We start from the raw sequence: 26,160 nt of genomic DNA, 5'->3' as shown, positions 1-26,160 counted from the left end.
AAAGAACATCATTTATATAGCGGAAAGTATAGTTAAAGGATATTGCTAACTTCTTATCTTTCTTTCTAAGAAGTTCCTGTATGAAGTCAGACTCATAAAGAACCAAGTCGGCAAGAAGAGGGGCACAATTTGTTCACATTGGAATACAGATCTGTTAAAAAACACGTCCTCCGATCGTAACAAATATGTTATCAATTAAGAAATCAAGCATCTTGTCGATAATGTCAGTATCAGAGAATTTTTTTTTGAATCAGAGTGGTCCTTTACAAAGTAGGATTTATCCATCCCTAAGACAAGATACTTGTATCTACGTTGGCCATTCTTTTTATGAAACAAAGCAATACCAACTCTTTCAATTTGGAACTTGCGAGTTCACTAAAAAGGTGAGCTCACCGATATTTTTCGATCAATTTGTCTGAAACTAAAGATGGCGTAAATTAATATTATTACATTGGTTGCAATGAATTACATTGATTTCCCAGTTGAATAAAAACCGATAATTTCACATGTGAAATAAACGTGGTTATTTCGCTCTCTGACGTCATACAACACTAGGCGTTGTCAAGACGTCGATAACGTCGGATCAAAACAAATTGTGAATGCGTAGGAAAATAATATAGTTCCTTACATTTTCTACATTAATTTCATAAAGCCATTAGCCAATGTAATAAAAAGTATAACTAATCGCCGTATTTGAATGCGCACTCGTTTAATCCATGCGTCGTTCGATCACGCGTTGTCTTATTTTAGATATTCAAATACGGCGATTAGTTATACTATAAGTATCTATAAAGGCAAAAATATTAGAGGTTATTTTTTTTTTATCGTGTCCAATCTTTTCTACCAGACACTGGAATGAATATCAAGGACATGCTATTCAATTATCGTTTGCAGACGAGGACATCTAGCTTCAGGAAATTATTGAAATTTTCAGGGGCGGGTCCACGCAAGGGCGTAATGGGTGCACGCCCCCACCCTTTTCCACAAAAATAACCCCTATCATTATTTGCTTTATTAAATAATTAAACACATACTCTGAATTCTTTTTATACTAACTCCCTTTCCGATGGGTACTTGGACACCATTTTCATACAACAAAAAACGGTAAGTAAATCCATACATGAAATGGTAGTTTTGTGTGACACTTCTCCAATTGCCATTTTACTTGTACCTGGTGGATACTTACTAGATACATATAATACCGAGACGGGTATGTTCCGACAGACAGGGTTGCATTTTCAGCTTAATTGTCTGAAATGGGGTTATGTTTTTTCTCCTTGTATTTGAAAGGGTCAGGTTTGACTATCTAAAACGGGGTATTATAAATACAATGTTACACCATTGTTTCAGATAAAGTCGAATGTTTGATACAATTAAAATGATTAAACTCGTTGCAATTGTGTGCACCTGTCCTAAGTCAGGAATCTGATGTTCAGTAGTTGTAGTTTGTTGATGTGGTTCATAAGTTTTTCTCGTTTTTATACTAGTTTAGACCGCGTCGGTTTTCCCGTTTGAGTGGTTTTACACTAGTAATGTTTGGGTCATTTATATCTTGTTGATCGGTGTCAGCCAAGACTCCGTGTTGAAGACAGTGACTTTTTTTTTTTACCTATAATGGTTTACTTTTATAAATTATGACTTGGATAGAGAGTTGTCTCATTGGCATTCACACCCTTTTATATATATACTAAATGCAAAACAACGTTCAGAAATACCCATATAACAAATTTTATACTATATCTTAGGCTAAGCAGGAACATATATATTAACGGGACTTGACACTACCTAATTATCGCCGATTTCCTTGTCGTGAATTTAATAATAAATGACACGATACGGAAACGGACATGGTATAAATTCGTATTCGCAATTATGGTCGATAATTAACGGCTCTACATTTCCTAATCGAAACAGCTCAAAAACTATTGGTTTGGAAACTTGTTTTTCTTTATTCATTGAAATAGGAATATAATGAATCACTATTATAAATATACAATATAATAAAAAAAGAGAATATTGGATTAAAAACGGCAAATTATTGTTATAATCGTCTCCTTTGTCAAAATTAAATAAATAATAAGTTTTTGAACAAGTTTTTTTTTTATAAATTAAAAACAAACCTCTTCTAGAAAATCGTTTTATCTTGAGAAAATAGCTTTTTTGTTCTTAAATGATTTATTTTAGTTTCCATATTAAAATAGAAAGCCTTGGATAATTCTTTTAAAAAAGGAAGCATAGTGAAATAATTACAAAATTACTTGTTTATACAAGTCCTCATTAAACTTAAGGTTCCAATATGAATAATTGTTTTTATTAAACTGCTTTTTAGCTGATTAAAATGTAATTTCGAATTTGATTGCGGATCAGAAGATTTGATTAACGTAAACAAATATCATCCTAATTATAAATGATGAAAATATTATGAAAAACAACCCAAGCCGACCGAGAAAACTTGCTTTGATCATGATTCCTCAACATTCATGACAAAATACACACAAGCCCACAACATGAGAATGAAGTTTGTAAATCCAAATCATTCATTTGCTAACCATGTACGACAAAGAGAACTTCTTATCTTGGTCTGATGGTCTGCCTCTTTTCCAGTTAGGCCGATGCCTTAAGAAAGTGTATTGCTATAGCAAACAGAGTCTGACACTGCTGAGTTTTTCAGATGAAGAGTTTGAACCTTTAGCTGCCAAAAAGTCTAAAATTGCAATAACAACACCATGTCAGCCTAGCCAACTGAACACACCCTGTTATCAGTGTCCAGATTGTGATAAGACGTAAAAGTCAATTGCTGGGTTTAGAGGTCATGTACGACAAAAAGATTGGCATTACAAGAATAAAAGGAATTTTCTTCTATTCACACCTATGTTAATATGTCTTATTTTCTCAAAAGTCTTTTTGGAAAAGAAGACATATTAATATATATATATATACATTGCTGTGCTTTAAAAACATAATGATACCAGATGTGGAATGATTGCACATGAGCTTACTTTCATTTTTTGATAAGATTGTGCAAGCTTTTCGCACTTTTTCTAGTTCTAAATATATACATAATTTTTTCCGAAAAGGGTGTAAATTTTGTCGTGCTTGAAAGACAGATTAACATTTGCAATGCGAATGCTTAAGAATGTTTTTTTTTTGTCAGTGCATATTTTAGTATGGAAAACCTTAAACCTCAATCATGACCAGTTCTTTGGTATATATATTTTAAGTCTTCTTATCAATTGTATCCTAGTAAGATTGAATAACTATAACAAGTATTTTCCCATGTTTAACCCGCCACATTCTGTATGTATGTGCCTGTCCCAAGTCAAGAGACTGGGTTCAGTGGTTTTCGTTTGTTTCTGTATAACATATTTGTTTTTCAATGATATTTTTTACATAAATAAGGCCGTTAGTTTTCTCGTTTGAATTGTTTTACATTGTCTTATCAGGGCCTTTTATAGCTGACTATGCGGTATGGGCTTTGCTTATTGTTGAAGGCTGTATGGTGACCTATAGTTGTTAATGTCTGTCATTTTGGTCTTTTGTGGATAGTTGTCTCATTGGCAATCAATAATTTAACTGCTGTAATTCTTGCAATGATTGATTAATGTTTTCTATTTGTGACGATACCAATTAGACTTTTTTATTAATAATGAAATAAATAACAAACAAACTTATATATTGATATGCTCTCTTTAATAGAGAAAGGATCGCTTTGGTAGATAATATAATGTTCGATATTTTTATATGTCTCATCTTGCTCAATAAGGAAAGCTGGTGTCTGAACACTGCTTATATCACATAATACTATCAATTCAGTGATGGCCCAAAAAACTGTATCTGTATGAACTGTATACGTATCTGCAATAAAAATTATAATTTTACTAAATTGATAAAATATAAATTGGGAATGTGTCCATAGGGCACAAATTATACCCCTGCTGCAAAGCTTCAAAAATTCAAACTAAACCTAAACTATTATCATGATTATATATTTACTTTTGAACACATATACATATATTCATATTAAAGTTTAGGAAATGTGTCATTATACTTGAAAAATGAAGATTTATTTAATATTAATCATGCAAAAAAATATTTCTTGGAACCATGAAGCCATTTAGGTGCCAAGCCACTTTGACATTTTGTTTTTTTTAACAATAATATGATCATCTTTAATTTTATGATAAATTTTGTTTACAAAGTTTGTTTATATACAATAGTTCAAGAATAATACAAACATATTTTTTGTATAAATAAGCGTCTTTTATTCAAAGAAAATAATCAGAAAAAAATAATTGTGACTTCCTGTCCTACATTCGCTTCGTACACCCTCATATGCCACTTTTAAATTTTGTGAAGAAATGATGCATTTATGATCTAAAACTTTGGAAAAAATGGGACAAATAAAGGTTGCAATACTTATATATTATAAATAAAAAAATAGTGTTATTGTTGTAAAATAATGACATTTTTCTGTGTGTGTGTGTGGGGGGGGGGGGGACATTTATGTACTTTGACAACATCAAAATCACATATGCATGTCAAATTTATATTTATTTTAGTGTTTATGTACTTTAATAGGAGTTTTATTGTGATGGAGATTAAACAAGGTACACCTTGGAATAGTATAATTTAATAATATATATGTTCCTGGGTACACAGACTGGCCAGATAAGGACCAAAAATGGCAAAATTGATGACTCGATATTTCTTTTAATATCAATAAAATGTAATTAAAACTAAGTTACACGGGATGCCAGTGTATCAAACTTGTAATCTGCAACATTTTTTTTGTAATAATTGCATTCATTTAATCACAATACGTTGGACAATGCAAGAGGGGGAATAATAAAAATGGCGCCAATGGCATTTCGGAACGAGACCGCGAATGATGACTGATTTCTTTATCAATACCAATAAAATAACATCCAAACTACATGAAACGTGAAGCTAGTGTACTAAACTTGTAAACTGTCGCTTCAAATTTGTCATGATCGCATTTTTGTCATCACAAAATGTTGGGCAATGCAATCGGATAATACAAAAAAAATGGCACCAGTAGCATTTTTCAATGATCGTGAATTTGGCCAACGTAATAAAACACTGTACATAGAGTAAATCACTCTCATATTAGTTACTTCATGTGAAAAAATATATCTTCTTTATGCTTAAACTTACCAACTCATTAAAGTTGTTGAACGTGTGGAATTATGTGGATGATTCATTAGCAGTCACGATAGCTTTCAGTCCGACGCTTCCAGTCTCCATTAGTCTCGCGAAGTCTCGTGACGTACGGGAGTGAAATAACTTTATACTGAAATGCGTACGAGATTCATTTCCCGTTAGATATACTGTTCCCAGGGCTAAGAGAACTATTCAAGAGACTGCCAAAATATTAGTTGAAATTACTAAGGTATACGTAATAATTATAAAGACGCAAGAAAAACATTTTTATTTTTATTTTTCAACGTTTTCCTTTATCAAGGTTCTGAAACAAAATTCTGGAAAGGGGGGTAGGGGGTTTTGATTTTATTAAAACACAATGGTTCTCTTAGGGAAAATGTGGGAGTTTTTGCGATTGAGATTTAAAAAAAAAACTTTTCACAATGCATGATTGATGATCTGGTGTGACAAATTAACTCCCTTCTTTCAAGGATAGATTATCGTTTCATAAAACGCTAATAAGAATATCCTTTTTGTCTTTTTGAAACAAACTGTATTCTATTCTGTATCTTAAAACTATAAACTACGTTTCAACAACATTGAAACCGATCGTCGTTAAACGATGCCATAAGTTCGTTTTTTTTTATTTGGATTTTATATTTCGAAAATTGATCAAATCTGGGCGCCATATTTAAACTGGTGTTATTGAGCTCCAACTCGAGAATAAAATTTTCTTAAAGTGATGGATTAACTATTTCTTTAGCACAAGTAAGTATTTTTTTTAATAGTTTTCGTGCTCAAGTTATTTAAAATGATATTTGGCCCGTTAAATATTGGACCTAGAAAGAAGATTGAAGCATTTTTTTTCCGACCTGAAATCATGTCGGAAAGTGCTAAAGGAATTTAACGTACAACATGACGTATCTCGATATGACTTCGCATTCAAAAAAAATAAAAAATGAAAATATCAGTATAAAATCGTTAAAAATTGAATAAGAATGCGAAGTCATATGTTATAGGACTACCTATTTACCCATTCATGTGCTCACCTTACCATCTGTATTCACGCCTTTGTTGCATGATCATTAGAAGTAACGACTTTTTTCCGCCCACTGCTTTTGCATGACAAAGTATAATGGGTCTTTTGAATGCTGATCACAGGCCTGATCTTAGGTCAAACTTCACGACCGTGACATGTGTCTCTATATAAAATCAATTGGCATTTCTTGCTTAAAGTAATTTCTCATAGTATTTGGATAAACTTTAAAGCAGACAGCACAGGATCATGGTTTAAGGACTTGCCAGTTCTTGAAATTGCCCTGTCCATGCCGTTACTGCATGGCATTGAATGCATGTATACATGTATATTCAAAAATAATTTGAGATATACCCTATTTCGTATATTCTTTCTATGGTGGTGACAATATTAATTTTGTCCATTGATCAGAACTGTCTTATCTCAAATGTTTTCTCTTTTCAGTAGGTGTCTAAGGCAATATAATATGAAAATATTCTTTATGTTCCTTCTTTAATACATTAATATACAATGATATATGGTGTAAGAGATTTACTATTGGATTGCCATTGTTGCTGTATGCATTCAATCTGTTGTCTGCTGTTCTTAATTCCGTCAAATTTTTCATTTAATAGGGTGGTTGTTGCCCAATGTGGATTCTAACAATGAATACAATTTCAAAACGCTGTCAGGGGCGTAGCTAGGCAATTTTGATGTGTACGCAATGCAGGAGAAGGAAGTCAAACGGCCGGGGGTCTGGGGAAAACGGTGCAAAATCCTGCATTCTCGCAATTTCCGAGGACTTAAAATTACCTCACAGAAATCTTACTTTCAGGAGAAACAAGTCAACTTTGGAAATAAATACTGTAAATTCAAAAATTATTGCGAGGTTTTTATTATTGCGAATAATGCGACTGAGCTGTAAACCCAATAATTAAAACTCGCATTTTGTAATATTTTAATTGACTTAAGCATGACTTTTCTCAAAATCGTAAAAATCTAAAGCGCATTCAAGTGTAAAATGACAAAATCGCAATAATAAATGCATGCAATAATTTCTGAATTTACAGTAATCAGAGAAAAATAATGAAACCTGTACTGTTGTCTCAACAATTTGGTTTTTTTTTTCTTATGTGTAGTTGGTTAAAATGACTTGATAAGGTATATTTTATTTTTTTCCAAGTCATGCTGAACCACTTTAAATTAGAAAACAAACTAATTTTTAAGCCAACACTTTGCAAATTAAATGGTATTTCTTTTATTGAAAAATTACATAATAAAAATTCGAATCACATATCTTTATGTTTTATTTTATGAGTGAACAAGCAGTGTGTTTCAGCTTTTTTTCTCCCCAAGATAATTCTGAAAAATCAATACCCTTTTTCTGTTGCTTTTTTCTACTAAAGATGTCCAAAACCTTGTCTGCTTTAATTTTTTTCTCGGTATATATTCAAAAGACCGAGTCCAGATAAAAGATTCGTTTTCATTGTATTTCTCAAGTTGGTCTTCACTCTTCTCATGGTACTAAAAGACCGTTCTGCCGTTGCCGCCTAGACCGGCATACATGGAAATACATAAAAGTATCTGAAAGGTTCCCGGGTATACATTTTATTTCATCAGTTATTTTGGAATCTTCAAAAAAGATGTCAGGGTAAGGAGGTATAAAGACTTGAGTGACAATTGTGTATTGACACCTGGAGGACTCGTCCATTTTAAATTGTTTGCATCAACAACAGAATCACGATGCTGGTTTCGTAAATGAAAAGGGAAGACTAGTTTTCGGAATGGAATATAGCTACAAAGTGACCATTAACATATTTGTATATATTTTTTTATTAATTTCATTACTTTAGTTTTATTCTTACTAAATTTACCATATTTTTATTTTTGTGAAATTTTCTATGTGTACGCAACTGCGTTTTTGCGTACGTGTTGCTACGCGCCTGGCTGTCTCCCAGCCAGTTTCACTGATGGTCCATCTACTTTGCTATTTCAATTTTGTTAAAATCTTCACTATTTTGCAAACTTTGTATCTGACATTATTGTGCAATTATATTGGTCTTAAGGGACGTTGCCTCTTTTGCAGTATCGTTTGCCAACGGTTAGCTATCTGGTTTCAGGCTACATGTATATACATGATATACGCACGAGCAAGTATCAAATATAGTATAAAGTTGTTCGAATGATGTGTCTTAGTCAATGAGTGTCCTATATTGCTCTCTCGATCTATTGATGTCTATTATTTTGTAACTATAGGATATCGAAGAATGTCAGTTTAGGGTCACGATACTCGGGCTACATAAGTTTGTCAATCCGGTAATAATTTTACCATTATAATAAGTGTTTTTGATTGATGGTTTGCTGTGTTAAAAATCCACGAGGATATAGCTACAGCCAGTAGTATTTATTCTCTACTAGCTACTGGCCTTTTTAGACTGATGCCTGTGTTATTTTAGGATATTATAACTGTGTCTGTCCAACAACCCTGACAATAGCCATCGGTGATTGCAACTGCTGACGAGTATGTGATGTCTCCTAACAGGTGCTTGACAACCTGCTTGCTTTTGACTGTTTTTAAATATGTTCAGCTGTTATGGTATATGACCTACCAAGTCGATCTCAGTGCCCCAGTGTCCCAAGACAGTATATATTTTCCGTGCCACATTTGTTCTTGAACAAGGCTATGGTAGATTATTGTTGGAGCACCGGTTTTTGAGGATGCCACATGGACAAGTTTTGTAACACTACTGTAAGTTTGTTTACGTTGTGATGGGAGGATGTGTTATTCTTTTTCTGACCATAAAGCATCACCAGAACCCTCAAACATGTCTAAGTGCATAATGCAGTAGCATGTTTTTTGTCAGAATCTCATAAATTGTCATAATTTCTGTAGTCAAACGCTGCAGTGTTCAACACCTTGTACACAGAATTTTCTGAATTTAAAAAAAAAAGTAAATACTTACACAAGCATGACAAAAGAAAGGGATAGCGTATGCGACAAGAATAACCCTCTTAAGTGTTTTTTTTATGAGATATTAAGGTACCAAAATTCAACGGAGTTTGTTAATAATGGTAAATCATTGAGCCTTTTATGGGTGTGTCTAAGTAAAGCCTGAAATATTATACGAGTGTCTGACTGTCCGTGACTCTTTCTAGACAATATAGTACATTTATCGACTATCACGGCAACATTTTCGAGATCTCCTTACCGTCATTCCAGCCATTTAGATACGGTTAATACAAATGTCCAGGGATCATAACTTAAACTGTTTACTGGGATAAATATAACTGGACCATTACGTAACAAAACAAATAATAATTGTGTGTTTATTATTAAATTCTGACTTCTATCGTGTGTATCTCTTGAAGCACACTTGTATGAACAGTAGCATTAATTATTCATCCTATTTCAACTGCCTTTGCGGAGTTTTTTTTTTTAAACCGGTCATATCTGATACTGAGTGTGCATTTATAAACACAATTTTCTGAATAAATTAAATTGTTTGTGATTTGTCTTCTCTTTTCTGTCATGGAGTTATCAGTTTATTTTCGACTCAAAGTATGAGTTTGAATGAGCTCTTGGTAGTCTCCTCTATTTTGATTAGTATGAAGAATATATAGAAGATTCACAAGGGTTGTTTGTTTGTCTACCATATCCCATGTTAGCTGTTAAAGAAGGATCAAACATTACAAAGAAAGAATTACCCGACGATACAATGTTTTCGAACTGCTTTACCGGATTTGACTAAAATGATTTCTATATTGATTCCTCTTTAAAGAAATACAAAATCGGTACAATCCAACAGAAACAGGATGCAAAGAACACTGTCCATCGAGTGCAATGGGTCAAAGTAAGCAAGACACAACATACGAATTGTTGAAATGCTTTAAAATTGAATTTTAATGTATGGCTTCATTCTGGATGAAAATATTACATGTTATGACAATTTTTTCATCAACTATTCTGCACGTACATTATAAATCTGATAACATAATTTGAGCAGTAAGGGAGCTACCATTTGATTTTTATGGGGGGCTAGGATGAAAAATTTTGTCCTGCATTTTTTTTAGTTGTAATCTCTGTCCTGCCTTTTTATTTTTTACTCTATCCGGTCCTGGTTTTTTTTTATCCTGACTTTTTTTACATTAATTGTCATCCTGACTTTTTTTTTGCAAGTGTCTCATCCTGCCTTTTTTTTTACTCAAAACTCCTGTCCTGTCTATTTTTTTCAAATTTCATCCTAGCCCCCCCCCCCCCCCCCCCATAAAAATCAAATGGTAGCTCCCTAACTAGAACCACATGTAAATCATTGTTAAGTTTGAAATTACAGTTGGAATACATTTTTAAGAATCGTCACATTAATCTGTCATTAAACTACTCAAAGCAGTTCTATGGTAGAACTGTCGGATTAGTCCTCGATAAACTCTATGACATCATAGATCTTGTACGATAAACAAGCATTTGGTCTTCAAAAGACTCACCAAGGACACGCGAGAAAAAACCCGCCAAATAAATATGTATACATTGTGACGAGAATTTGAGTTGTCTTAATGGCACTAATACCACATATATTAATCTATAAATAAGGTAGCCGAACTGTCATGTTCAGTGTTCAGTCATTCGATAGAACTGACTAAATCATTTATAGGATAAAAGTAAATAAGAGAACATCTCTGGCAGTGATTTAGAACATGGACAATCGAAGCGAATGAATCTTCTTGGGGTTTTAGATAAATTAAGGATTGAATAGTAATTTATACTAAATAGCAGAGAGGAAGTATACTTGTAATATTTTCGTATTTGATATAAAAAATACAAGTGATATATTATCTTTATCATTATGTTTACAATTGAGTTAATTCTGTCAAATCCAATGTACGCAAAGAACAACAGTGAAAGTTCACTAAGGACGGTTTAGCCGCTGTGACATTGTATTAATGCAAATATGTAGACATAAGAAGATGTGGCAATTGCACACTGAGATTACTATATGACATTGTCTCGTTAAAAGACTTATGAGTTTTAATGTCCCTTTGTTATCTTTTCCCTCTATTCTTTTACACTTAGCTTTCCATGCACAAACGAGGACAATTATTTTGCAAATACAATTAGTATTATTATTAAAAGTGAACAAATCAGAATGACAACAGGACATGTCATGGTAAAATAAACATAAGAAAGAATATTAAAGATTCTACCCAACAAGTAATTTTTTTTTTATCTTAGATAGTACAATAACTACCAAAACAAGATAATCTGCAGAGCAATATCCTCCGGTCTAGCGAATAAGCCGTCACTGATCCTATCAGCGAGTGATGTAAATTTAAGGCAAGCGCTTAAAAACAACAATTTGTAAATATTTTTTTTCTAAACATGAGCTATACTGCTGTAGAAGTAGACTTGCTACATGTCCCTTCCTAATCATGTTTTTATTTCTTTTTTTCAATTTTGCCCCTTTAATAGTTTTACTGCTATAACTAGGAGATTACAATTATACTGACATCTGCAGGAGGAAGGGCAATCAGTAGGCTAGCACTTATCAGTAAACATATAAATTAGTGAGAGAAAAATAATAGAAAGGGAATTGAAGCAAGTCTACTGTAGAAGATTCATCATGCAAGTTAAAGTTATATCAATTGATTTTAGTAATGATTAAAAAACCTTTTAACCCTGCACGTTTTATTGAGAGTAGTGAGAAAAAAGAGTGAGTTTGCGATATAAGTTTTAGCGTTACGTTGATGACATCACGGTGATTTTTGATAGCATTAACACATACATGAATAAAAAAGCAAGAATGGATTTTCAACACAATTATAATATAACTTCTGAATACTTTAAAAACTAAATAACATACATCCTGATTTCAAATTTTAAAACTACTGATATCACAATATACAAACATGTTTTCCATTTATTATTTCAAAAGGTAGAATGGTTTCAAAATAGTATTGAGCTCTATTCACTAGTGGACGCCTGAATTTGGAAAGAGTTTAAGATATTTTCACTCTTTACCTGAAGTAAATGCTTTCGGAAATTTTGACGTTAAATTTCCGTTATAACCCTTCACACATGATTGTTTTAAAAGAAACCCTGTGTTTACAAATCATTATCTTGTTAACATTTACGTATTCTAGGAGTAAAACAGTAAAGTCCTAACGTAAGTTATTCTAGGAGTAAAACAGTAAAGTCCTAACGTAAGTTATGTATCTTTTGTTTGATTCTTAATGTATTCCATTATAATAAACTGTTTTATTGCCTTTTAAGACTGACCATATTTTAAACATCATAGAAGATTACTGTCGGAAGGATGATGACATTTCTGTGAACGTATACTATAATGGCGGGACATATAGTCAAATGAAATATTGGTTAGGACGGAGGAAAAATGAAGTCACGTGGCAGCAACAGGCAAACGGCGGCCTAGGAAACAAACTATCAAGTGCATTCAAAGACAGCTTTAAAAGGAACTCAAAACACACAATAATTATAGGTAAATAAGCAGAGTTTTATAAAAATTATGAAATTTTAAGTTTTGTGTCCATAAATATTTCGGTGGATTAAAGCTGACAATAATGCATATAATGATCTATTGTAAATATGAACAAATATATTGGTACTATAAATTCATTGACCGACATTCACATATTGGAAATCAACGATTATGCCGATTCACTCAGAAGACATTAAAAAAGTAGCCATTGTGATTATATAGCGAACAACAGTATACATGTATAACTTCCATGACAATATTGGCCTTCGTTTGGTTATTTAGAAAGTATAAATTCGTAGCAATAGAATAAAGAAATCCCTTGGGGATTTGTTAATGGCCACGGTTCAAGGTTTATGTTCACATTCATTATATGCTCATTTTCTAGGGCGTTAAAAATAACTTTTCCTTCAAAAATAAGAAAATGATGTGGTATGAATGTTGATTAAAACCTCTATATGCAAGATGGACAAAACAAAAGTAAGCAACTTTAGCAACATAAGGCCTTCAATAATGTGCAAAAATCCATAATGTTTACTAAAAGGTAAAAACACACGTTGGTTTATATATCTGTCATATTTGTTATTCGTAAAAAGTTTTGTAATAAATTAGGTCGTTATATAGTTTACTTAGTTATTTTTTTTCATGTCTGGGCCTCTATTAGCAGACTATACGGTTTGGGTGTTTTATAATTGTTTGAGGCCGTACGGTTGCTTATTATTACAACGTACAATTCCAATCTATGACGAGTTTTAGTTAAGTAACATTCGATAAAGTTGTAAAACTCGTTTCTTAAAAGGCTAGTTCGAATAAACATATATCCGTATTCATATATAATTACTGGGAAACATAAGAGGTTATTTTCACTTGTATCAGTCGGGATCAACGACCTTGCAACATAATGAATATTTTATATTTTTTCCAAGGTTAGCAACAGCAACAAAACAAAACAAGGTTAACAAAATAGTTTCATAAAAATTTGTAACACGTTTTAGTTATTTGTAGATGTTATCATATCTAAGATATGACTTTACTGACACAGGTATATCTCATTCTGTTAGTGAACTACAAGGTCTGGTGCTTTTATTTACTACGAAATCGACCAAGCGATGGCATATTAACTATTCAATGTCCTTTTGTTCAAGAAATCGAAGGTCGGAAATATATAGATGAAATAAAATTCTGCCAACAAACATTTTATCCTATCCTGTGTGGTAAAAAGTAAAGGTATGAAGTGTTCAGTAAGGCGTCGATAACATTATAAAGATTATAAACCATATCTAAACCGATTTATTAGAACGTTAAGTAGTATTCGACCTTCAAGCTACGCGAATTGTAACGGATGTTCACAGTTTTATTTTATACTATGCTTTTACACAACTGTCCAAGGTGAAGGGTAGAGTTGAGCACTCAAAACATGTTTTATTTAACCCCACTACATTCGTTAATATGTGCATATGCTTAGTCATCAGCATGCAGTTTGGTGGTTATCGTTGACTTGTTGCTATTGTTTTATTATTGATTAGACTAATAGTTTTCTCGCTTGATATGGTTCAAATTTTATGTCCCATTTATGAGCATTATGTTTTCTGGTCTGTGCGTCCGGTCGTTACAGACAAACGTTCACGTAATCTGTCTCAGTCAATGGGATAATTTAGGACATCAATCAATGGCCACAGCCACACTGTTTTGCATATGATTCTAAGACTTCACTAGTAATATTTTTGAAAATTTAAGAGATAATTTTTTTCTCTGATTTTCATTTATGGTTCAACGAGCCAAAGTTAATGTTGTATAGAAAATTATAATGAAGTTTGAGACATAGCCCATTCAGTTGTACATTGACCTTAATTATAAACGCATGCAAAGAACCACAAATTCATTTATTCCAAAAATGTATTTAGAAGGACATCCTTAACCAAAATCCTATTAGGAGCACATCCGTATATATTTGAATGCTAATGATTTAATTTTGGTTGACGACGTATTTCGTTGCAACCTTTTACAAACATGTAAAATTTTCCACGTTTTCTATCAAAATACTTTCTACACCAACCGTACGTTGATAATTAAAATGAAGAAGAAACAATTAATTGATTAATTTATTTACTTAATCCATCAACGCCTTAATAAACACATAAGTAAGAATCCTTATTGAAAAAGTCACCAGAAGTTAAATGAGGACATGCCCTTACCGAAAAATAAGCCCTGTGGCAAACATTTGCCGCAAGTTTACAGCAAACATTGCCACAAGCTTGCAGCAAACGTTTGCTGCAAACTTGCCGCAATCATTTTACCATGCAAATGAAGTTTGCGGCAAGCTTGCTGCAAACATAATTATGCAAATTAGATTTGCCGCAAGCTTGCGGCAATTGTTTGATGCAAGTTTGCGGCAATTGTTTGTTGCAAATTTGTTGCAAACTTGCGGCAAACTTGCAGGAACTACACATATACCAATGTCATGTGTGTAGACACATTTAATTTATCTCTTTCAAATTACACAGCAACATTTTTAAAAAGTCAATTTCTGTCTTTATACCAAGAGTCATTGAAAGAATTCTTGCAAAGTCATGAGATTTAAGGAATTACATACATGCATTTGAGTTTTGAAAAAGGGACAGGAGTCATACTCAAATGACATAATAAACCTGTATTAAAAAATGAAAAAGGTAAAATCTCAAATGTTTATTGAGTATAAAGCTAGGTTATAATTGCATTACAGAATTTAATTTAATCTTAATAAACATGATCATGATGGTGCAGTACATCAGTTACAAATTCAAACTTATAATAGCTAAGTTTTTCAATCACACATACATGTATATATAGTTGCTTACTTATAATTATGTATGATGATAACATTAATTATTTTATTAAAACATGCAGTTCTATGAATCATTTGTACTCACAAAATTACATACTGTTTGTCCCATATTAATTTTTGAACCAAAATGTCTCCTTGATCTCTTATATGTGAAATGCATTTCTAAACACAACCTACATGACCTAGCCACAATTTCAAATTGTAAGCATCCAGGAAGTGACATCTAGGCATGCGAAGTCAATATTGTTTAATTCCTGCAATGTTCTGGCAAACATATAGAATGGTCAAAGTTTTCGGCAATTTTTCGGCAAACATTTAGAATATTCAAAGTTTTCTGCAATCTTGCGGCAAACATTCTTTATTATTTTAAACTTTCTGGCAATCTTACGGCAAAAATTGATGTTTCTGCAAACTTGCCGCAAGCTTGCATCAATGTTTGCCGAAAGTTTGCAGCTAGCGGCAAACATCTGCAAACACTATTTTCTGTGTTCCTGCAAACGTTTTGTTTGCCGCAACCTTGCAGCAAGTCTGCTGCAAGTTTGCGGCAAACAGTTCAGTTTCATAAGGGTGGTTTCTTAACAGCGTGCGTGTTTTTATATTAGATGTTGTTTTCATTGTGTATGTTTGATATGTATGTATATGTTTATTGTGTTAATACGTGTTGGTAACAAACTGTTAAGTTTATATGACAATAAAATATTTGATTTTAAAATTTGAATTGTAATTATTTGATGAATTTATGATGCATGTTTAAATGCAGGTAGTGATATTCCTGGAATAAATTCAAATGTAATATCAGAAGCATACCACAAACTACAGAATGGATCTGACATGGTGTTAGGACCAGCCGCTGATGGTGGATATTACTTAGTCGGAATCTCAAAGTCAGCTAATGTTAAATTAGGTAGGTTGTAATAACCCATCAAAGATACCAGTTGCTGAAAATCTGTACCCTTTACTATGTAGCAATTACATTGTATAATATACAAAATGGAATGATACAGTAACTGTCCAAAACATATATTAAAAACCATTATAGTTAAAAGTTATGAGTGAGCAACCAAACGACTTAAAAAGGTCAATAGACGTGTTTTTACGCCAAAATGATCAAAAGAGCACTGAAAGTTTTTGACACTGCAAATTTATACAGCAGCCAGCATAATGGTGTAAGGAAGGCATGTAACATGTATATATAGTATACAATTTCTTCACTCAGATCAGAATTTGTGTTAATATATTTATTTGATTAATTTAAGTAAAATGGGTTAAATATAAGTCAAGCGTAGGTATGAAGTCTTCGTACCATTAAAATATGAAAACATTACACTATGAGCAGGCACGTAAAGAGAACAATTTATTGGATACAATACTAGTTACAATATATATTTTGGTGATACCATCTTTCTTAATCAACTTCCTCTTTGATAATACCTGTATTAAAATCTGGAATATGAAGGACACTTCAATGGTATATCACTTACTCGGTACGGTTATTGTACTGAGGTTTTGAATAAATTTAGGATTTGAACGTTTTAAAATGTTCCCAAGTAATTAATGTATCTTTCTAAGCATTCTTTGCAATATATTTTATTGTTAAGAACATTCTATAAGAATAGCTTTGCCTCAAAGAATAAGCTTCCTTATAACTCTGTTATTTGTTATCAATCCCAGGATTTTTTGTGGTTATACTAATTCTTCTATTGAAAATTAACATTAGATGACGTGTTTAGTGATATAAACTGGGGTACAGAAACAGTGTTCAGGGAACAGTCAGAAAGAGCGAAATATCTAGGAATATCATTAGGCATATTAGACACACGTTTAAATGATGTGGTAAGTAGATTAAAAAATGGAGTAATATGCAGAGCTCACAAAATAGTTAACCTCACCACATTTTTACGAATGTCTCATGTCAGGAGCCTCTGGCCTTTGTTAATCTTGTATGTTTTTAAAATTTTAGTTCATTTATATATGTTGGAAATCAGTGTGGCTTACATTTTCACTGAACTAGTATTATACATCTTTGGTTAGAGGCCAGCTGAAGCCCAACTCCTTGTGCGGGATTTTCACACTATGTTGAAGACCAATTAGTCATAGGCTGTTTTTTTCTGCTTTAGTCGAGTTGTTGACTCTTTGATACACTACCCATTTCCATTTCCATTTTAAATTATAAAAATACCACATTTATTATGACATTTAAAGCTATAAACGGAACTGTGAAAGACGCATATATTATTGATGCTATATTCGAGCAATTTGAAATCTGAGACAATATACAATGAAATAAAAAAAAAAGCTCGTATGTTTCCAATGTTGATTATCCTTAAAACTGTCATATTTTGTTTTTAGATCAGTGAAAAATTGTAGAATAGTATAATTAATTATCTTGATTTATTGTTTATTTGAATTCATACAGGACGTTGCTGCAGACCTTGAGGTACTCGAAAATGAGTTACAAGTAACCAGAGAACAACTTGCTCATCCAAAAATCAGTATTATAATTCCTGTATACAATGAAGCAGATAATATTTTATCAACACTGGAGACAGTTTTAAAGGTATGATCTGTATATAAATATTTTGGGTCTCCCAGCATATTGAATGGGCACCATGATTGTAGTTCTGAAAAACTGTTACGCTGATAATTATGTTTACCGTGAAGCTGGTTTTGAATTATACTACTTTTAAATGAATTTACAGATAACAACAAAGCTGCAAATTGGACGTCAGAATATTGGTTTTAAAATTTGACATACTATGCATAAAAAAAGATGTGGTATGATTGCCAATGGACAACTACTTTCCACAAGAGACCAAAATGACACAGAAATTAACAACTAAAGGTCACGGTACGGCCAAATATGCTTACATTTAAAAGAATTTAAGGCTGCAATGAAAATTGACAGCAAACTATAAGACACTTTTAAATTGCATTAAATTAAAAAGGTAATTATTTATATTAATAAGTGTACTTTCTAAATTTAGAAGTGCTCCAGAACAAAGGCCATAGAAGAAATTATAGTAAGTGATGGTGGAAGTACGGATGATACAGTTTCTGTTGTTGAAAAGTTCGCTAAAACAAAAGACGTAGCTATAAAAGTGGTTAAAAGTTCTCCAGGTATATTACATTATACTTGACCCTTACATTAACAATAAACTTGACCGTGACATTAACAATTTATTTGATTTTTTTTTTATATATTGTATTATAGATTAATATTAAACGAAATGGCAATTTAATGATAGCAAAGCCATTGCAATCCAATTTTTTGTAGACATGCTTTCCTTCATTTTATCCTGTGCTGAAAAATTTCCGAAAAAGCACTTTGGACGCATTAATTTTTAACGTATTGTTTTAATGATGTTTTAGTTTTTGTTTTTTGTTTTTGTTTTTTTAAAGGATATAATTTTTACTGTAATCAAAATTTTAATTTAGGCACACTTATCCGAAACTTTTTTTAAATTTTGTTTTCGAGGAAGAGGATTTCAGCAAAAGTATGGATCAGAACAAGCAAAGGGAGATATATTTATGTTTCTTCATGCTGACACAGAAGCACCAGATAAGTTTGACCATGCAATAGTCAAATGCTTGCAGAAACCTGGAAATGTAGGAGGATGTTTCAGATTAGGCTTTGATGTAGTAGAAGCCCCTGAAAGGTATACATGTTAGGAAAATAGCAACAATTATAACACGTTTTTGAGATAGAAATTTTGAGCATTTGTATAATGAGACTTATCACAAATGTTTGTTATTGGGCTTTCCAGTTTTTCAGCAAAGTTATGTTAAGGGGAACATGTGAGATCAGGTACAATTCATTTTAAGCAAATTTCAATGGTTTAAGTTTATTAAATACTAGTACATAAACACTTCTGTTGTCTTGCTCTTATCCTTTAGTTTATGAAAATTTGCTTAAAGTATCAAAAACACTCTGACAATAACACTAAACTTATGTGTAAGTCTAAGGCCGTGTTCACACCAAACGCAGTGTAGAGTAAACATGTTTACAATTAGTTTAGTGTAGTGGACACTGGTTTCACATTACATTTGTTCACATCTATACACCTTGTTTAGCTACCTGTACATAAGATTTGTTCCCACTTGTAAACTATATGTCATTTAAATGTTCATTACGTAGAACTGAATTCAAAATTTTTGAAATTTTTTTCTATTGGTAAGGGAACAACCATTTGCCTTCAAAAGGGGGGGGGGGGATGGGAATGGAAATATTCCGATCCCCAATTTAATAAAAAAAATAAATGGTCATACGGATGATAAAAAAAATATTCTGAATCAAGAGTTTCTCCATACATTATAATGTTAAATATTGAAAAAAAGTATTTGATAACCAGCATCGAAAAAAAGGAATAAAAACGTACGCGCGAAAAAAAATCTGACTCAGATAAAAAAAATTAACCCTCCCCTTTTTTTAAGTTAAGTGGTTGCTACTTTATGAAAGCCATTTTTATAATTTGCAGTAGTTTTAATATACTAGAGATGTCTCGATAACGCATTAGAAAACGTTAGCTGCAACAGCGTGCTTACAGCCGAAAAAAAAGGATTGAGATATAAGGGATCACTACATTTTTATCTTTTCTGTTCGTTTCAAATGGTATTTTTTCTCCAAGGAGTATTTGGTAAAGGAATAGGGTAACGTTTTTTTTAAATTAATTTTACGTGTTATTTAACAGATCTGAGATACTCGACAAACATATCATTTACCTCACACTTTTTTTAGTCATGCATTTATGCGTGAATCGTTTTTTGAGTAAAGACCAGTGGCGAATATTTCTGTGTACATCAAGTCGATTCGGGAAGACCTTTTCAAATGAATTAGGCAGCAACTATTTACTTATTTTTTTTGTGGAAAGGGGGGGGAGGACGTGAGCTATAAATTTTTTTTCAGGAAAAATTTTGGTGGCAAGTCGAAATCAATTTTAGCATTATATATAGTTGCAGCTGAGGGTGAAACAAACAAAAAAATTTTCAGGGCCAAAAACTGGAAACATTTTTTGTTTCCAAAACAAAATCCATAGCTAACCACCCCCTCCCCCTTGCCTTTATGTTTTAAACTCAACTATAATAGCCCCTCCCCCCGAAAATCAATCGGTTGCTGCCTTATGGGTTCGACAATGATGCTGCTTTGAGTCTTGATAAGGGGTAAATAAAGTGTTATTTTTTTTAACAAAAAAAAATCTGTAAAATTTAGATAACTAATAATTATTAAAAATATCAATTTTACTCAAAAATAGTTTCCTCCTTAAATATATACACGATAAAACTAATGTCCTAAATGCCTAGTTTTGTGTACAATTAACCTACACAAGGCCTACATTGACTTTTGACTGTGTGTAGGTAAAACATGATTAAAACTACATGTAAACATTTAGTTTTATCAATGGGAACGCAATTGTGTTTGGTTTACGTGTGAGTTACACTAACACAACACCAAATTTAGGTCAATGTGAACACGGCCTGAGCCATATAATATGAAACAAAAGTAGATGTAGACTATATATCAATCAGCAGCCAATAACGCTAAGATTCTTGAAAAAATTGAAAATGAATTCAGCAACATCTACTGAATCAACGTTATCAACAAAAACACATTTAACTTCCCTTAGTGACTATATACAGATACTTTTAAGACTGTTGTTAATGTAATGATAAACTCATATTTTGTATGTAGTATCATATATTTAAGGAATAAGATTTTGAAGTACCTGTTACGAACATCTTTTTATATTTGCACAGGGAACAAAAATGCAGTAAAATTTTCAAAATGAAAATGAATTTTTTACAATGGATAACAAATAACATAAGAGTGAAGTATCTAGGTAAGATATCCTTTGTCTGTTATACTTTATTTTTTATCAAGTCACAGTCTTTTACAATGTTGATACCTGGCTATACCATATGAATTGTCCTCATCGATGAAGGCTTTTCGTTGACCTATAGTTTCTTAAATATACACCAGTTGTACTCTGTGTGATAGTTTTCTTATTGTTAATCATACCGAATCTCCTCATTTTATATGTCCTCTTCCAGGAATTTAAACAACGAAGAACTGGAAACAACAAACGTATATTCATTAATATAATTATCAACGAGTTTTTAAATCAGTTAGAATGTAATAAGTATTATCATTATTGTATTACTGGTTTTGCAATAAAAGTAGTAATGGCAGTAAGAATCGTCTGCATTATCTCTCTTCCACCAGTTTTGTATGTGTGGCTTTATTTCTTCATTCTTAGCTCCTTTTTTAAAATAGTATTAATACAGAGTTCTGGGAACCAAATGTTTATAAAAAAAGATTATATTTACGTAAGTATGATAAGATTGTGTTAATTTGCCAAGATGTAAAACAGGAACACCGTTTTTCAACATAATTGAACTCTAACCTTTATTTAGAACGTCCGTATGGTGATCAAATCTTGTTTGTCACAAGGGAGAATTATTTCAAAGCTGGTGGTTTTAAAGAAGTTTATTTGATGGAGGATTACATGATGGTAAGATAATTGTAAAAATAGTTACTGAAGTTACTACTAGTATTCTTTGAAGAACGTTGATATGGAAAATACGCAGATACTTAGTTAAATGCAAGTATCCTTTTCTATAACGGTTTAAAAGATAAGAAAGACAAAATCCTAGTAATATTGCACCTGTAAAACGTTTAGTTGTCTAATATACCTTCAATGTAGTTATGTCGCATCACTTTTCTCCACTATCGGTGCTCCTTTAGGGGAAAAAAGTATTTTTCATGTCCCATTTACGGATATTATGTTTTCTTGTCCATCCGTCTGTTCAATCGTTAGTCCGTCCGTTCATTCGTCCGTCTGTGCCGCTTCAAGTTAAAGTTCTTGGTCAAGGTAGTAGTTGATGAATTTGAAGTCCAATCTACTTGAAACTTAACACACATGTTCCCTATGATATGATCTTTCTAATCCTAACGCCAAATTAGAGTTTTGACCCCCAATTTCACGGTCCACTGAACATATGAAATTAGTGTGCGATTGGGGCATCCATGTACTAGGGACACAATATTATTTGGTTTTTGTATCATAATTTTTTTTTATCAGTTATGGTATTTATCTTGAGCTGCAATGTTAAAACTGTTACTGATCAATATTAGGAAAAAACTCGAATTTTGAAGATTTTGATAAAAAAAAACTCGCCCTTACATTCAAAAGATGTTGGTATTTCTTGACATTGATTAATCATTGTATATAATTAGTTATTAAAGGTACGAGTATTATAATTTAATACGGCACATCCGCGTTTCTTCTACATGATACTTATTAGTGACGCTGAGATCAAAAGGTTATAAAGCCAAACAAGTACAAAGTTTTGAGCATTGAGGACGCAAAATTCCAAAACAGTTGTGCCACATACAGCTAATGTAATTTTATTCAAGGGATAAGAAAATTCCTAGTTTTTCGAATGAATGACCATATAATTGATATTAATTTCAAACCGAAGTGCCAACTACTGGGCTGGTGAAACCCTTGGGGGCGAAACAACGTTGGCTGTACTTCGAAGTATACATGAAATATTTATAATGCATAACGAGTGAGAATTGAAGATTGCTTAATATAAATTCCTGTTATTTGATTAGATTTAAGGCTCGTTTTTTATTCTATTGAAATTGAATAACTGGAGTTGATATTTAGCGATCTCACAACTTATTAAACAATTAAACACATGTACGTATGATGTCCTATTCATGCGTAAAACTCTTACACCGCGCAGACATCTAAAAAACGTGTACGGTTGAATGTAACAAAAATTGATCAAAAGCAGATTTCAATGTGAAAAGTTTGATTGTTTTGTATATGTTTTTTAACGAATTGGATATGTCCGTTTGACATTGTCGAAATGTACATAGGCTTAACCCTTTAAAGAAATCAAAGAACTGACTAAAAGTAAATGGAAATGTCGTTAATTCGTATCATGGTTCTTGAAAAGCCAATCAAATTAATGAAGTTTTCATATCACATTCTCGTATCACACTTCGTTAAGTTCGAAACGAGAAATATCTCTTCATACAAGAAATAAATAACAGGTCACATCTATAAGAGAAAGTAACTTAATATAAATGGTAAATAGACATGATCGAATTCTGATGGAAACATAACACTTGAAGATAACAAGCTTATGATATTGCACACAAGACGCGCGTTTTGTATACACAAGATTCATCAATGACGATAGAAAAAGTTGAAATGCAAAATAAAGTACGGAGTTAAAGAGTATTGAGGTACCAACATTCCGAAAGGTTTTGCAAAATACATCTCATTGTGAATGAGTTTTTCTTGGAAAACAATGGTATTCCATATTTTAAATTTTTATGTTATTTTAAAATATAATATATAATAGTGGTTCATCTATTTGTTTTCATCAGGTTGAGGACCTAAACAAATTTGGGCACATATGTGTTGCTGATGCTGATCCTGTTATAACATCTTCACGACGTTGGAAAAAACTGGGACTTATAAGGGTAACTTGTCTCATTTATATGAATATAATGACGACGACGATAATTACAACTTGTCTAAATAAACTATGCTATAGAAATAAAATCAATTACAGTAACAATTGAACTTGTACTGTAAAGTAATGTTTTGGCAACTATTAGAAAACATATGAATAATCATATAAAGTGATATTATTTAATATATATTTGATGTACAAATGTAATATGTATTTTACAACTAATCATTACCCTGTCAGTGAGTAATTAGTGGATTGTAATAGGGAAAATCAGGAGGAACTTGGACTCCTGAAGGAAATTGTAACAAGCCAATATTTGAAATAAATATTTAATTAGGTTGTTAAAAAAAACACAAAAAAACCAGTTGAAATTGAATATAAGGTAAGCATTTGAGTGCTCTGCAGTCCCTGCGGAACATGACGTATATGACTATGGAACTGTTTGTCACATTCCAATACTTATTGGAAGAAGGAACGTGCAATTTCAAAGGAAGGAAATGCACCTGCCAGATGGATAACACACCAACGGTGCCAATTTTACAGCACTTGAAGCGCATTGTTGCAATTAATGTTTTTAGTGATGCACGAGTCAAAATTATTAAAAAAATCATACATAAAACAAACATTGAAAAGTCGATACAAAAAAATACAATACCTGGACACAGAAACTTTAAAGGCATTTCCAAAATGTTATAAAAGCAAAAAAAAAACAATATGACAGAACCGATCAAGTGGTGACTGAGCTGGCCATCTGACAATGCTCAGTAGAGGTATCCATATCAGTTCTTAAATGATTGCGTACAAATGAAAATCTATATGTTAAAAAACGTGCACGAATCTTTTATGTTGTATTTAGCGAATCAAATTTAAAACGTTTTGATTCGTGTTCGTCTTTTTAAGAAATATTTTCTCATCAATAAATTCTTCATGGCTTATCGGTAAAACAAATAGGATAAATTAATTGCAGCCTATGTATTTGTACAATACAATCACTATGTACACCAGGATTCGAATTTTGGTCTAAAAAAAGACTTATCATTAACGTTCGAAAATAACCCAAAATTCTAAAAGGTTGTGCAACATACAGAATAGTTTTGTTAAAGTTTTAAAAAACAGTTAAATATATTATATTTATGACCAAATCAATGATAATTTATGTCAAGACATGTTATGCTGACAGCAAGTCATGTGTATGGCTAGTTCAACAATAATGTCTTAAAGTTATGATTAAAAACTTAATGTCTATTGTTTCCCTCATATGTCTTGGTTATTGTGTTGTTGAGTGTCAGTCACATTTGCGTAATCAACGCACTTTATTTTTAAAATCCGTAAGATGATGTAATGTATATTTTTACATATATTACAGACTACTGGAATGACCAATTTAATAGTTCTCGCATACAAGCTTGGTGTTCCACCTAACAAACTAGCTGAATGGTATTATGGAGATAAATTGAAAGAGATACAGAAAAGGGCAAAGCAAACATAACTCAATATTCACAGTAATCCCGGTTGTGTGTTATAAATTGTATATACTAGTAATTTAAAAATGCTGCTTTAAACATAAAAAGTGATATTTCGAATGGATGCATACTTTCAGTGATAGTTCATTAATTATATATAAGCTGATGTTCATTGACATTCTACTTAACGTCCTTCATGGGTTGTCGTCTTACAGAAATAACATTTGCAAACATTCACAAACTTTCTTATCTTTTAAAAGTATTGGTTTGAATTTCGATTGAGAATGGAAATAGGGAATGAGTTAAAGAGACAACAATCCAACCAAAGAGCAAATGAGCAGAAAACAGCACAAGGCCACCAAAGGGTTATCAAAACGTGAAAATATTGTACCCGTAATCATGCTTCAGTTGGTCCTTATCAATAATGCGAACTAGTTAAATGAAAATGAACTTCATAGTAAATTCCAAGACATATATATGCACTGAAATTAAAAAAAAATGTAAGGACTACAAAGACCAGAGTCTGCAAACATGCGGCGGGATTAAACATGTTTTATGAGATCCCAACCCTACCTTGTACCTCTATCAAATGGAGAATAAACAAACTCACAGTAACATGCATGGTAAAACTATGTAAAAAGAAGTCAGAGTCAAATGACAGAATATGTAACATGTCTGTCTGTCTGTTTGTCTGTTTGTCCTTTGAGTAAATTTCGTACCATT

General features: G+C 32.1%; 1 protein-coding gene across 5 annotated transcripts in view; it reads left to right on the top strand.

The window, feature by feature from the left end:
• The window catches only part of LOC134685154 (uncharacterized), a 38,144-nt gene extending 12,529 nt beyond the window's left edge, over positions 1-25,615 (top strand). For 2 of the 5 annotated variants that reach the window (XM_063544640.1, XM_063544633.1), the window contains 10 exons: positions 12,441-12,666; positions 16,248-16,391; positions 17,205-17,320; positions 17,904-18,044; positions 18,472-18,604; positions 18,963-19,143; positions 21,239-21,321; positions 21,896-21,993; positions 23,886-23,981; positions 25,341-25,615. In XM_063544640.1, coding sequence (XP_063400710.1) covers positions 12,534-12,666; positions 16,248-16,391; positions 17,205-17,320; positions 17,904-18,044; positions 18,472-18,604; positions 18,963-19,143; positions 21,239-21,321; positions 21,896-21,993; positions 23,886-23,981; positions 25,341-25,463 — 1,248 coding nt within the window. In that variant the 5' untranslated portion in view covers positions 12,441-12,533 and the 3' untranslated portion in view covers positions 25,464-25,615. Of the gene's footprint in view, positions 1-10,817; positions 10,962-12,350; positions 12,371-12,440; positions 12,667-16,247; positions 16,392-17,204; positions 17,321-17,903; positions 18,045-18,471; positions 18,605-18,962; positions 19,144-21,238; positions 21,322-21,895; positions 21,994-23,885; positions 23,982-25,340 lie in introns of those variants that run through there. The other 3 variants (XM_063544648.1, XM_063544655.1, XM_063544663.1) reach the window with 3 other exon arrangements.
• The last annotated feature ends 545 nt before the right edge of the window (positions 25,616-26,160 follow it).

This window comes from Mytilus trossulus, chromosome 1 (genome assembly GCF_036588685.1).
Source record: "Mytilus trossulus isolate FHL-02 chromosome 1, PNRI_Mtr1.1.1.hap1, whole genome shotgun sequence".
Taxonomy (NCBI): domain Eukaryota; kingdom Metazoa; phylum Mollusca; class Bivalvia; order Mytilida; family Mytilidae; genus Mytilus; species Mytilus trossulus.
Note: the sequence above shows the minus strand (reverse complement) of the source record. Positions and strands in the feature narration are given on the sequence as shown.